The 12,426-nt window shown below is 35.4% G+C and overlaps 1 protein-coding gene across 1 annotated transcript; it reads right to left on the bottom strand.

Annotated features, from left to right (window-relative positions):
* Positions 1–369: 369 nt before the first annotated feature.
* On the bottom strand, positions 370–11,924 carry LOC112559025. Its single transcript, XM_025229851.1, has 20 exons — positions 11,788–11,924; positions 11,040–11,232; positions 10,602–10,700; positions 9,745–9,848; positions 9,414–9,539; positions 8,992–9,114; positions 8,710–8,782; positions 8,316–8,439; positions 7,597–7,701; positions 7,100–7,195; positions 6,098–6,199; positions 5,467–5,566; positions 5,099–5,218; positions 4,843–4,989; positions 3,840–3,934; positions 3,553–3,623; positions 2,789–2,853; positions 1,919–2,111; positions 1,500–1,606; positions 370–1,265 (listed from the first exon to the last, which is right to left on the bottom strand). The coding sequence occupies exons 2-19, from the start codon at positions 11,177–11,179 to the stop codon at positions 1,522–1,524; spliced, it is 1,968 nt and encodes a 655-aa protein (XP_025085636.1). The 5' UTR covers positions 11,180–11,232; positions 11,788–11,924; the 3' UTR covers positions 370–1,265; positions 1,500–1,521.
* Positions 11,925–12,426: the final 502 nt, after the last annotated feature.

Here is a 12,426-nt window from a genome sequence, read left to right as displayed (position 1 = left end):
TTACCCAAATATGTTGCATGTAAGATTCACAAGTTTTTATGAGCTGAACATAAACTCACCATAAACTAGTTAGGACTCTATGGATAGACATGGGACAGACATGAAAATAAAAAGTGAGGGACACAGCTGATGGTCATCATCCAAGGCTCAAATACATTTTGATGTACCATGTAATTTTCAGGACAAATATCATATTGTGCCTTCCTAAGCAGTCATCCTTAAAACATAGATATAAAAAACCAATTTATGGGATGATTAGTCATGTGACTCTTAGAGCCAATTTCTAACTTATTATGCTAAAGAACAGGGTTTAGTACATTGTGTGAAAAACGCATGTGTTCTTGCATGCATAAGTAAATAAACATCCAAGACGTTTTATTTTTTTACTCTCTCAAATGTAAAAATGGTAAATTACTAAATAAGGCTGATTTTATTTTTTTCCTTTATGTAACTAGCTACATCCTGCATAAGTAGGCTACAACTGAGGTCACCTTATATACTGTATCTGTATATAGTCAAACTTCTGTGTCGAAGCTTCATGGGTTTGATGAAAAAATCGAGTTACAGAAAGTTCAAGTTAAGGAAGTTTGCTGAGAAAAGAACATTTTTTTCACTGTGGACTTTGCTTTATTTTGGCCTGTGCTCACACATCATTGTTCCCAGCAAAAAAATCTGTTATGGACGTCCAATGCTGAATTTTTGCATTGTCTGCCATGGTCCCTCGTATTAGACTCTTGACTGGCACAAAACATCTATCAGGACAGTAGTAGTGAGGTACAGACACAACCATATTTCTGTCTACCTAAAAAGATATGTAGGTGAACGCATAATTTATGTCTGATGTACCATAGGTGAGAAAATGACCTTTCTTCATATTATTATATTAATGGTAATATTTGATAAAGCCATTCTTCAGTCTTCTGAAGAATGATGAGCTTTGTAATACTGCCAAGGTCATTGACTTTCTTTGCCAGCTCTTCTCCACAAAGCGGTCCGGTGGCGCAATGGTTAGCGTCTGTCACCAATACAGTGAAGGTTGGCTGCCCAGAGTTCATTTCTCGTCTCTGGCACACTGTTCTTTCTCTGCAAGTGACATCTGTTTACAGGGCTGGTTGCCTTGCCGTAATACAGCCTTAGTTGCTGGCACGGCGTAAAACATCAATCCCCCCTCCCCCCCCAGCTCTTCTCCACACAGAAATGATTCCATGTAGCAAGTGAAGTATCCTTGGATGTTGTATCCCCAAAAAGTGCAGATTTTTAGTGTTCTGTTGAAGAAAAGCATATTTTATGGTCTTAAAATGTTGAGGCATGTGTATACACTGAAACAATTATTTTCAGACCAAAACAAGTATTTAGAAAAGTTAAATATGTAAATAACAATGATGCTGAAAATTCGTACTTTGAAAATGAACCAAAACAGTAACTTCAACAAGACAAGACTTAAACATATGACAAATTAGAAATATATTTGCCTGTGAGTGAAATATATTTTTACTTACTGACTAATTAGGATTATTCTTATCATCTCTTTTCAAGTCTTCTGACAGAGCATTCAGTGCCACCATCTATCAGCTTTTCTGTCATTCTTCGAAACATTATTCTTCGACTGAAAAATATAAGCAGGCAGGTCCAGAGATGACTGTCATATAGCTGTTGCAATAATTAGCCAAAAAGATGGTCCAACAATATAGAAGCAGACTGTTAATAAGTTAGAATAGTTTTTGAAACTGAACCAGTATTTTTTGTTTTTAGAATCTTCATATAATTTTTTTTTATATCGTTGAGCTCTCCTCCCTTTACTAAAACATACAATTTGGATGATATCACTGAATCACCAGTAAAGAAAGAAGAGATCCATGCTGACAAGTCCCATTAAAATACGCTATAAAAAAAAACAGTAATTCTGAAGAATGCTTACTTGACTCCCTCCCTCTTGACAATACATGACCCAGTTGGTTTTCTTTTATAAGCTTGCTCTAAAATTTTGCTGTTTTCTTCAGTGTACTGGTGCCAGCTTCCATTATCTGCCATCCATTCCCATCTCCCATGTTCAAAGGTTGCTGCTGCTGCTGTGTGTTGCTGCTGTTCCTGTTGCTGTAAATATTCTCTCCCTTGATGCAAGAGAGATGAAAATCAATTCATCCATAGTATTGATGCGTAAAATGGGAAGGCAACAGTTAATGTCAGCAGCAAGATAATGATGATGGCAACTTTCATTTGTTTGCAACATATCTGGAATTCTTTCTGTTAACACTTGGTGGTTTAAGTGCTCCAAGCATAATTGCTTTGCATCATAAGCTTATCATGCTATGTCATGAACAAGTCTGAAAGAAACTGCAAAAGAGTAGTGAATGTGTAACAGGGTAGACGGGGCTGCTCTCCCAATCTCTCCACAAGAACCAAACACAACACTTTCATGGGTTCCAAATCATTTTACTCTAACACCAGTTGATGGTTCTGGCTAAGACAAAACCTACACACCACACACTCGTGCTCTCGATGAAATGTGCTCCCACCTCTGTGCTGTCCCCTCATGTTCTGACTTCTCTCCAAAAACATCCTCGCACTTCCATCCTGTCGCTAGTCGACCCCCTCCCGCTCCCCTTCAGTCATGGGGTCATGGCCCGGTCAGTAATTATCCCCCACTGCCAAGCCTGTACTTGTTCTGTGTGCATGTGTATGCATACTATGTTCCATACTACTATAAATGCATTGTCTAAATTAAGCCAAGTCACCAATGTCACCAAAGTCACCAAAAAATCACAGCTTATTCATTTCATCAACTAACCTTGTCCTTGGATCAAAGTTGCTAAATCCAAGTCCTGTGGAGCAGACGGATGCCGAGCTGGAGAACTGCAGACGGCCATAAATTTATAAAATATTATTTGAATCTGCTCAGCTGCTAAACAACTTACTGGATTTCAAGTTGTATACATATTCATAAGATGTTTTGGGGTAAATTAATTATAAATGCTAAACTTTATGGATGTGTAAAAGTATCTCATTCCACCATGTACTCTTAATATTTGGGTGAATCAAACTGAAGAATACATTCTCTATATCATTATGTTTGTAAAACTGTAACTGTCTTGATCATATTCAGGGCAATCCTGGTCATAAATTTCATAGCTCTATGAGCTAATACACTCTCAATTTAAACCAGCCAGTTACTGATGTCGGTCACTTGCTTAAACCCCTGAGAGATGTCCTGCATAACCTTCAGCTAATACTGCTTTAATTTTGGATCTCCAATGGTTGAAATGAGGCCAGCTGTATCTGATTAACCACTCCTTGCTAGCATATGCGCACAGTCTCATAGTCTCAATACCCTTTATCGGTCACTCTTTTTTTGTTTTCACATCATTCCATTAAGTTTGCATTCATCATGTTAAACAACATTTAAACTGCAGATGTTGCCAAAACTCCTTACTGAAATAGCGACTTAGCTGTTCCCTTCAGCAATACCAAATCAAATTCTTTAATCTTTAATTTCTTTAATAAACTTACAGATGCTGTCTCATTGTCAGTCTTGGTGTAAAATTTTCTACTTACCAAAACTGAACATAACATTTTTCATCTTTTCCCCATGGTACAGTCTGCCTTTCTCCATTATCCCAGCGAACCTGTAAAAGTAGGTTGGAATCATGTCTAACAGTGAAAAATGTTACTATATACATACTCAAATGAGGGTTACTTCAAATATTTTATATCATTAAAAATATTTTATTTTAAACTTTTCTGTGATAGATGCAAAACCTCTTCTGTGGAAGCAGGGCAACTGTGTATATGTATATAAAAGATCCCACAAAAGAAAAAGGAGAGAGAGAAATGATATTCACCATTAATTTTTTTTCTCTTCGACATTTTCGAATTACAACAGCTGTTTGTACGTGCTGAAGATCCAAACTGTGGTCATCGCATTCCCAGTCCGGACCTAGAAATAAGCAAATTCAGATATGTCGCAATCAGTCTGGTAGTGCTGATTGGTGCATAAGTTAGTTTAGGTTCAGAGGGGATTAAGGGGGCCATGGGGAGAAGTAAGGGCCACACCCAACCCCAACATCCCTCCACCCCAACCACGAGACTGACCCCAGTAGGATACTTAGTGCTGTCTTCCAAAACGGGCACCCATGGCACAAATGGGTATAAAAGGAGATGGAGAAGTGTGGGGATGTAAAGCTCAGGTGTTTATTCCTGCACCAGTCAATTATTTTGGCAGTGCACAACATACACTCCAATCAGGATACTCAATGAGGTATGGCTCCCACCTTAAAACTCTTATTCTGACTCATGCTTGTTCCTTGCTATCCAACTCTCTTATTCCTCTTACCCCCAAATTTTCTGGAAAGTACCCCAGGTCCCCTTTGCTGTTGCTAGGTGGCTCCCACCCATCTCTCTGGGCAAGCACCCAGCATCTGCGTGAACGAGTGGTAAGGTACATCCTGCTAATGGGACACTCAGTGTTTTTGCCTCTGCATGTGTGTGTGCGTGAAGAGTCGGGTCAAGTCCAATCCCGCACTATTACACACACACACACACATTTATAGCATATATTTGAGAAATAACTTGCATAAGGATCATGCTCTCAAATTTATGGTTTGTTTAATCATTTTGAAATCATAAGTTAGGTTTATTTCTGTTACACTGTCCAATGAATAAATGAAGATATCCTTTCCCTCATAAAATGGCCTCATCATAATAAATCTCAAATTGTTCCACTTCTATCTTTTTGTTTAAATGTACAAAAATAAAAAATAATCAGCACTTTAGATTCACAGTGATTTACCATTTCACACACATTTAACTGTTAATAAAAAAGACTACTGTTAACAGTTTATTCACCTTTTTTGACAACCATGCCAATTTCAAGCTGCCCATCTTTTCCTATCGGTCTTGGATGTTCTTCTGTCTTCCATACATCAAATCCAACTTCTGGACCATAGAAGTAGCGGTTGCGATGACCGTTGTCCCAGAGTACATATGTAGTATCTAAAAAAGGAAAATATTTATAAATGTCTTTTGCAAAATGTAAATTATCTTAATTAGAAGACACCAAAAACTAATACATCAAACAATATAATTAAAAACACTTTTTTACTGGCTTCAGCATGGTTGAGGACAGTGCCTGGCCCTTCTTCATCTTGGTTGCCCCACTTCCAGTCTGGTCCTCTCACAACTCGAGTTCCGAGTGGCAATAGGTCACCTGCATTAACTTTGTCTACAACAGATCAAATGGTAGTTTTTAAATATTCCTTTCAAAATGTGCACCTTTAAAATCTACTATCATCATCATTATCACAATGCCTTTTTAAAAAATTTTTTTTTTTGGTTTAGTGGATTTACCTGTTCGAAATGGTTGCTAGTAGCAGAAATACAACTTTTCTGCTTCATATACAGGTAACATTTACAAAACCAAATAATTTACATCTGACATGTCTTTTTTAAAATGCTGATGTGTCAATTTACCTGTGTCTTCAAAAACATCAACAAAGTCATCAGGCCTGCTTCTGCGTTTGCGCCTGTTAGGGTTTTCCATCTCCTTTTTAACCACTGACGCCACCTCTTCCTGAAGAACATAGCAAGTAGGAACATGGATTAGCAATTATTTATCACTCTGACTTTGCGTTTTACACCATGCCAGCAATGAAGACTTTATCATGGTGAGAAAGACACACACATTCGATATGTTGAAATATCAAGATTTCCAGTTGTTAAAAGAATATAACTACTAAACAATTAGACCTAATGAAAAGGGAAAATGACAATATAAAAGGTTAAGCAGTGTGTTAAAAAATATGTTGTAGCTTTGGAAAAGAGCATACAAAAACAAACAACATGAGTCTAATTAAAACCTTAAATCCGATGGTAGAGTTCTACCATCTTTAAAAATGAAAAAAAAAAAGCTTCCAGGGTAGTGTACAAGAAAAACAGTGAGCTAGATGTAAAAAAAAAAAAAGCTGCTGACAAACATAGTTATAAACATAAATGATTTCCCCATGATCAGGAAGATGAGTGGAACAAGATAGGCTTAAGTGGATAAAGGTCAGCAAAATACTCTGCATTGAAAAAAATAAACTCCTTTGACTCTTTGGCAAACCTGCTCTTCCTTGGAAAGGTTAGATGCAAGAGACTTGATTAATGGACCAAGTGCAGATGATTCATCCCTTCTAATCATTGTGAGAGTCTTTCCAATTGTCTCCTGCATATCAACGAAACAATAAATGTTGTAAATAACAAACATCTATGAGAAGAATTACACCAGATATATAAATCTTTAGGAATAAGAAAAAACCCAGTACAATTGTCATCAAGCATTAAACAAAGATTTAGAAATATTAAATATATTTCAAAAATGTGTGTATGTGCGACCGATAGTTTGCGAAAAAATTAAACTCAAACTATAATGATTACAATAAAATAAAATGAACAGTAGTAGACAATGCATAGTGTTGCATACTCCCTTGTTGTCTGTCTTACCTGCTTACTGCTTCACTGTTCTCTTGAGATCTGTTTAATGCTTTTGACTTTTATGACTTAATTTAATTTGATTGGCTCTACTATAACTCGACGGTGGGTCGTCTCTATGTGTGATGCTATCGATCATAGTTTTATTATTATATAAGTACTTCTACCAGGGCTCACAATAATGCTCTTCTCAATTTGGGAACGTTTTGGAAATAGATGGCTCTTCCATATCTGAACAGAATATTAAGGACAGACTAGAGAGGTATGCCCTGTTTATGCTTGAACTATACTTGCGATGTCTGAACTACAGAACAATTAATTTTATCTTTCATGCACTAAATAACAAAAATGTCCATAGCACCTTCTAAAAACCACTTAATTGCAGATACAGGAAGTGAGAACAAGACAGTACATTGTTTAGATGAGGAAATCTTAGATCTAACATATATTTCATTAATTTGTGTGTGAGGTACTTTAACTTATTTGAAGGCCAATCATTTTTCAAACCAATCGGATATATATATATACATGGATGATATAGGTATACTAAGGAGAAATATGTTTTTGACTTTAGAAATTCTTAAAATAAAAGCATGAAAGTATAAGTGCAAGTCCTTTTAAAAACCAGCTGTACCTGCGCAGTGAAATAATTACACAGTGTTTTTATTGCTTTGTCAGTAGGCTCCATGTAGACACCGTTACTCAGTGTAGCCATACTTTTCATCAGGTCCTATAAGAACAGAAAACAATTTTTAAATTTGTATTTTTAATTTAATTTAATGCACATTACAACCATATTAAAACTACATTCTTTAATATTAGTTTAAATATAATAGTACTAGTTTCTATCTGATGACATAAATTGTCACATCCTAATCAAAAACGAAACACTAAACATCATTACTCTGGAAACATAAAAGTACTTCCAATGCTGTTGGCTGATTCTTTTCTTGATAGTCATAGGCATGAAAGTGAAAAATGAGGCTTGAGAGAAATTAGAAAGGGGAAGGAGGAAGAGAAGAAAGAGAAAGAAGAAAACAGAACAAAGAAAGAAAAATCTTGATAAAATGAATAAAAAGAGGTACAGACAATAAACATATTAATGTTTCTCATATCCAATATAATGCACACCCTGTCAGCACTGTCACCAACAGGAATGTAGAAGATAGGAGATATCTTTGTGTATTGTTTCTTGAAACCAAAATCCATCATGAGGCGTGTTAAAGATGTTCTTACCTGTAAATTTGAAGCAAGATCAATGATTAGTGCAAGTGTGAAAAACTATTGTGATATTAATAACACAAAAAGTGGATCTTAAAGATCCTGCTCTTCTCAATTTGGATTCGCAAAGAAAAAATATGGGAGTTTAAATACTTGATGTATTATACTATACTTCAAGTACTTTGGTTCCTTTGCGTTTTATATATATAACTGGTAAAGAGAGTATGAAAAGCGTCATTCTTTTTTTACTATCCTGACCACTCCTATTCAAAATATTAACAGAGAAATAAATAAAATAGAAATATATACTAATATATGTGAGAGCAACAACAAAATTACAGTATGTTCTTGAAATCACCTTCCCTCCACATTGAATGCTTATGTTTCAATACATTAAAGTTACCAAACCTTTATATCCTGTCATTTGCTTATCACAATGTCTGCAAAAGTTTGTATGGATTTACAATTATTTAGGAGTCAACACCTGATCCCTTTCTACCATTTTTCTGTCAGATTTACTCCAAAAAATCTGTTGCAACTTAACCTACCCCAATAAATATAAATATACCAATAAGATATAATTATGCAGATGACTACTAGAAAAACACAATACCAAAGAAAATACAAACATGCATTGGGTTGATAGGTAAATCTGTTTCATCGCTGTCAACATTTTCTGTAGGATGACCATCACTGATGAAAATGATGCGTGGCTTCACATGATACATCCCAGAAACTGAGATGATGGAAGCTGGATTTAAAAATATTACTGTAAAATTTAGGTAAAAAAATATGCAACCTCAATTTAAAAGTTTCAGTGTCTTTATCAAGGGGTTTAAGACTTTACATTCACCATATGGCAATACTAATAAACATGTTAAGAAAATGTCTTATATCTGCATACTATCAACAAAATTTAACAATCTGATTGCACACACGCACATACACACAAATGGCAAATCAAATGCTCAACTTCTAGAACATGTCCCTAGCTATGGTATTATAAACTAAAATTGTTATACCTTTTTGACAAATGCTGCCATCGACACAAGCAAAGCTTCCACAAAGGGAGACTTTCTTCCTATTACAATTGAATCTGAAAGTAAAAACAAAAGCAATTTTTGAGGACACCTCTGTATTTCCAATGCTTGTCATGGTGGGGTGTGCACATTGATAACCCTATAGCTGAGACAGTACATTAATCTCCTGTCTGTACCAATTTTTCATAGTAAAATTACAAATTGCTAAATTTTCTGATGCAGTAGGTAATATGACTGATAGCTTACTTAGCAAGAATGAACTTACCAACAGCTTCTCTTATACGTGACAAATCATTAGTCAGGTTTTGCACCACATGAGCTCGTCCACCAAATGTGACCAGCCCAATATTCTCCTCTATACCAGTCTCAGTGACAACATCCTCCACACCTGTAAAAAAAAAAAAAAAAAAAAAAAAAAAACAAAAATAAAAAACTGTATATGAAAAATACATGCAATAATAACAAAATAAGGAAAGTGCATGTGTGTGCTGTGTGGCAGGCAACCTTGGTTATATGACCTTCAATTATTTTGATAACACAAAAAATAATTATAGCATATAAGGCATAGATAAATCATAATTAAGATATTATTCATTTTAAAATGTTCAACAGAAATTAACACACACACATATAAATGTACTGTCTTCAATGCAGGTAGAAACAAAGACAATTATAAACAAAACTTACCATCTAGGAACTTATGGACAATCTCAACAATCATTTTATAAGCATCTCCTTTTCGCATGCTTTCCGAAATATCCAAGCACAGCACAGTGTGATAAGATTTTTTTGCTCTTGGTGGTGGAATAGGATCTGTCATCAAATGTGGCCAAATGATGCTATTTGAAAATATTTCTTATTAATTTACTTTACATCAATACTAGTAGCTCTAAAATAACAGGACATTTAATTTAAAATAAGCACATCCATGTAGCAAGTTCCTAGTTTATTACATATCACAATTTCAAGTTTCTTGCCCCTACTTTCAAGTTTTTTAAAGAAAAAGATTAACAAGTACCATCTTCATATGCTGCCTCCACAGATGCATTCAACTGACAGTTTTCCTTGTCTGTCAAGCTTTGTTTTCCTTCTCTGCTGCTTGATGAATGAGGCATCTCTCTCCTTTCATGATAATGAAAGATGCTATTGAAATGTGTCATAATGATGATGATGATGATGATGATGATGATAATGATTTATATAGTGCTTTTCCAAAGATTTGCTCATTGCGGTTTCCATAAATCATATATCAACAAAAACCATGCACATATAACATACACGCTCACTTCTACAGCATACACTCATACACAAAGTAAATTACAGACACACAGTATGCATGCTCATGGTCAGGACAGGGTCACAGGGAAGTCGTCATTCTAAAAAGATGTGTCAAGTTTAAAGATGGTAAGAGAATCTGAGTGACAAAGGCTGACAGGTAATCCATTCCAAGTTAATGGGGCTTGGTAGGAGAAAGATCTCCTTAATCTCAATGTTCACAATGTTCAATAAGCTGGGAAAGAAAGATCTTTTCCAGAACCTTAGATAGAAAGGACAGGTTTGAAACTGGAATGTAATTGCATAAGCAGTTATGATCTAATTAATGACGGTTTCTTTATAAGTGGACGAACAATAGCTGACCTGAACTTGGGAGGAAAGTGCCGAGATATGAGAGAAGCGTTAATGATATAACAAAGCAAGCACAAAAGAATTTCTCATTGTTAACAGAACTTTTTCTGGCATAGTTTCTCTAAGAAACAGGCTTATAATTTTTGCTCCACAAAATCACTTGTCAATTGTCAAGGTCTTAGCCTTGCTAATACCACCTTGTGAAACTGCAAACTGAAACTTATAACTAGCAAATGTACTCTAATTTACCTGATTTCTTCAGAACTCCCCTTTTGTTCCTTGGATCTTTTATGTTTCTGCTTATTTTCATGAATGAGTTCATCATATGAATCATGTGATGGCTGAGGTCTGCAGATTTAAAAGATAGTTGCAGTTCACATTTACCCTGGAAGGTGACATAAGTCACTACAAGGTCATCAGAGCTATATGGTATGCAGATTAATTTTCAAACCCCAATACTTATCTTCCTCTTCTGTTCATATTACCTTATCTAGATTACCTTGCTAGTGATGTTACCAATTCCCTTTTGACTATTTCTTTTTAATTGTGCTTTGATCCTTCCTCTGTTGATATCTATCCAGAATCTGTTCATGTAACTCGGGTATAAAGGTCTGGTACTTGAGTTCTGGCATCAAACTCTAAAGTGAAAAACGTTTATGTTTAAAAGCAGTGTCAAGAAATACACACCTAAACTGGGAAGATCCATGGTCTTCCTCTGACCTTTCACTCTCTCCTGCATCAGAGAAATAATATCTGAGGGCAATGCTTTGAGTTTCCTCTCCAGATCCATCCATTTCCTCATCAAATATATCTGTTTCCTCATCCATCGTATCAGTTTCCTCCTCTGTCTCATCTTTATCATCATCACTTGACTTTTATACTGAAAGAAAATGCAGATAATACCGAAAAATAAATTTGGTCTTTGTATCATTTTATGAAACTAACAATTTGTAACAACAATAATAACAACAACAACAACAACAAAACAACAAAATTGATAAATTCTTATTAATGTCTATGGTAATTATATTAAAATGAATTATCATGCTCAGATATGCTGCGATTTTCTGAGTGTACACAAGCAAAATTCTTAACTGCTTGCTGGGGTGATGCTTCTATCTCTACAACTCTCTCAGAATAGCCTTTGTTCTTTTCAGCTTCGCCTTCTTATTCCTCCTACTCCGAATATTCTGAGAGATCCCAAAGTCACTGGGGAAAACCATTGGGAAAAACCAGAGGACACAATTATTTAAGGTCGTCTGGGGAAAGTAAGGGGGTTGCTGGATATATCAGACACCTTCTGCATTGTGCAGTCCCCAGTCCCCACATCTGCTTGCATATGTATATGTGCATGTCACCAGCTACCCTCTACCACAACTTGATATTAGTTTGGTCACAATTTGTGATCCTTGCAATAAGAATCTTAAGAACTCACTTGATCAGGTCTGGCAATGGAGGAGCTATTCAAGAACGTGTTCTTTGTAAATGTCTCCAGCTGTTCCTTCATATCTCTTAGTATGCTGTGCATTTCCTCCATTCTCTTGGCCTGTTTATCTGCTAGACTGGTCAAAGCGTCTAATGTCTTTGATGCTTCTGCTTTTAGTAACCTTTGAAATGACTTTACTAGCCATTGGAGACCTGTAATATTTGTACATTTATGAAGCCTATAAACCAATGATAGAAGAACTTACAAATATGTGAAAGATACTCAAGCATGTGAGCACAGACATATATCTATGGTGCCTGCATCTGCATATTTATTTGAGCATAACTGAAAGATTACCAGCTTGTTGAAAACTGTTGTTTTATTTTGAAATAAATGTTCTCAAAACAGCCAAAAAAGATTAGTAAACTTTTATCTACATATTAAAAGTTTTTGAGTTGAAACGTCAACGTTTTGTTATAAAACTAATAAGTGAAGAAGCAATTTTGCATTAATAAAAATAAAATTTCTAAAATACATGTATACTATACTGTACCTCCTGCTGTTAGGCTGTTGGTGAAATCCAAGCTATCTGGTTCACTTTAGAAAAATAAAAAAAAGTGAAAGGCCTGTTTGTATCATGACCTAAAA

Source organism: Pomacea canaliculata, linkage group LG3 (genome assembly GCF_003073045.1).
Source record: "Pomacea canaliculata isolate SZHN2017 linkage group LG3, ASM307304v1, whole genome shotgun sequence".
Taxonomy (NCBI): Eukaryota; Metazoa; Mollusca; class Gastropoda; order Architaenioglossa; family Ampullariidae; genus Pomacea; species Pomacea canaliculata.
This window is presented reverse-complemented; position numbering and strand designations above follow the sequence as displayed.

What these genes read in the sequence shown, in the direction of transcription:
- LOC112559025 (XM_025229851.1), bottom strand. Translation starts at nt 11,179, where the DNA reads ATGGATGAGGAAACAGATATATTTGATGAGGAAATGGATGGATCTGGA. An exon ending in TACCTATCAACCCAATGCAT is followed by an intron (nt 7,702 to 8,315) that starts GTTTGTATTTTC and finishes TCAAATTTACAG; the next exon opens with GTAAGAACATCTTTAACACG. An exon ending in GTAATTATTTCACTGCGCAG is followed by an intron (nt 6,200 to 7,099) that starts GTACAGCTGGTT and finishes GTTGATATGCAG; the next exon opens with GAGACAATTGGAAAGACTCT.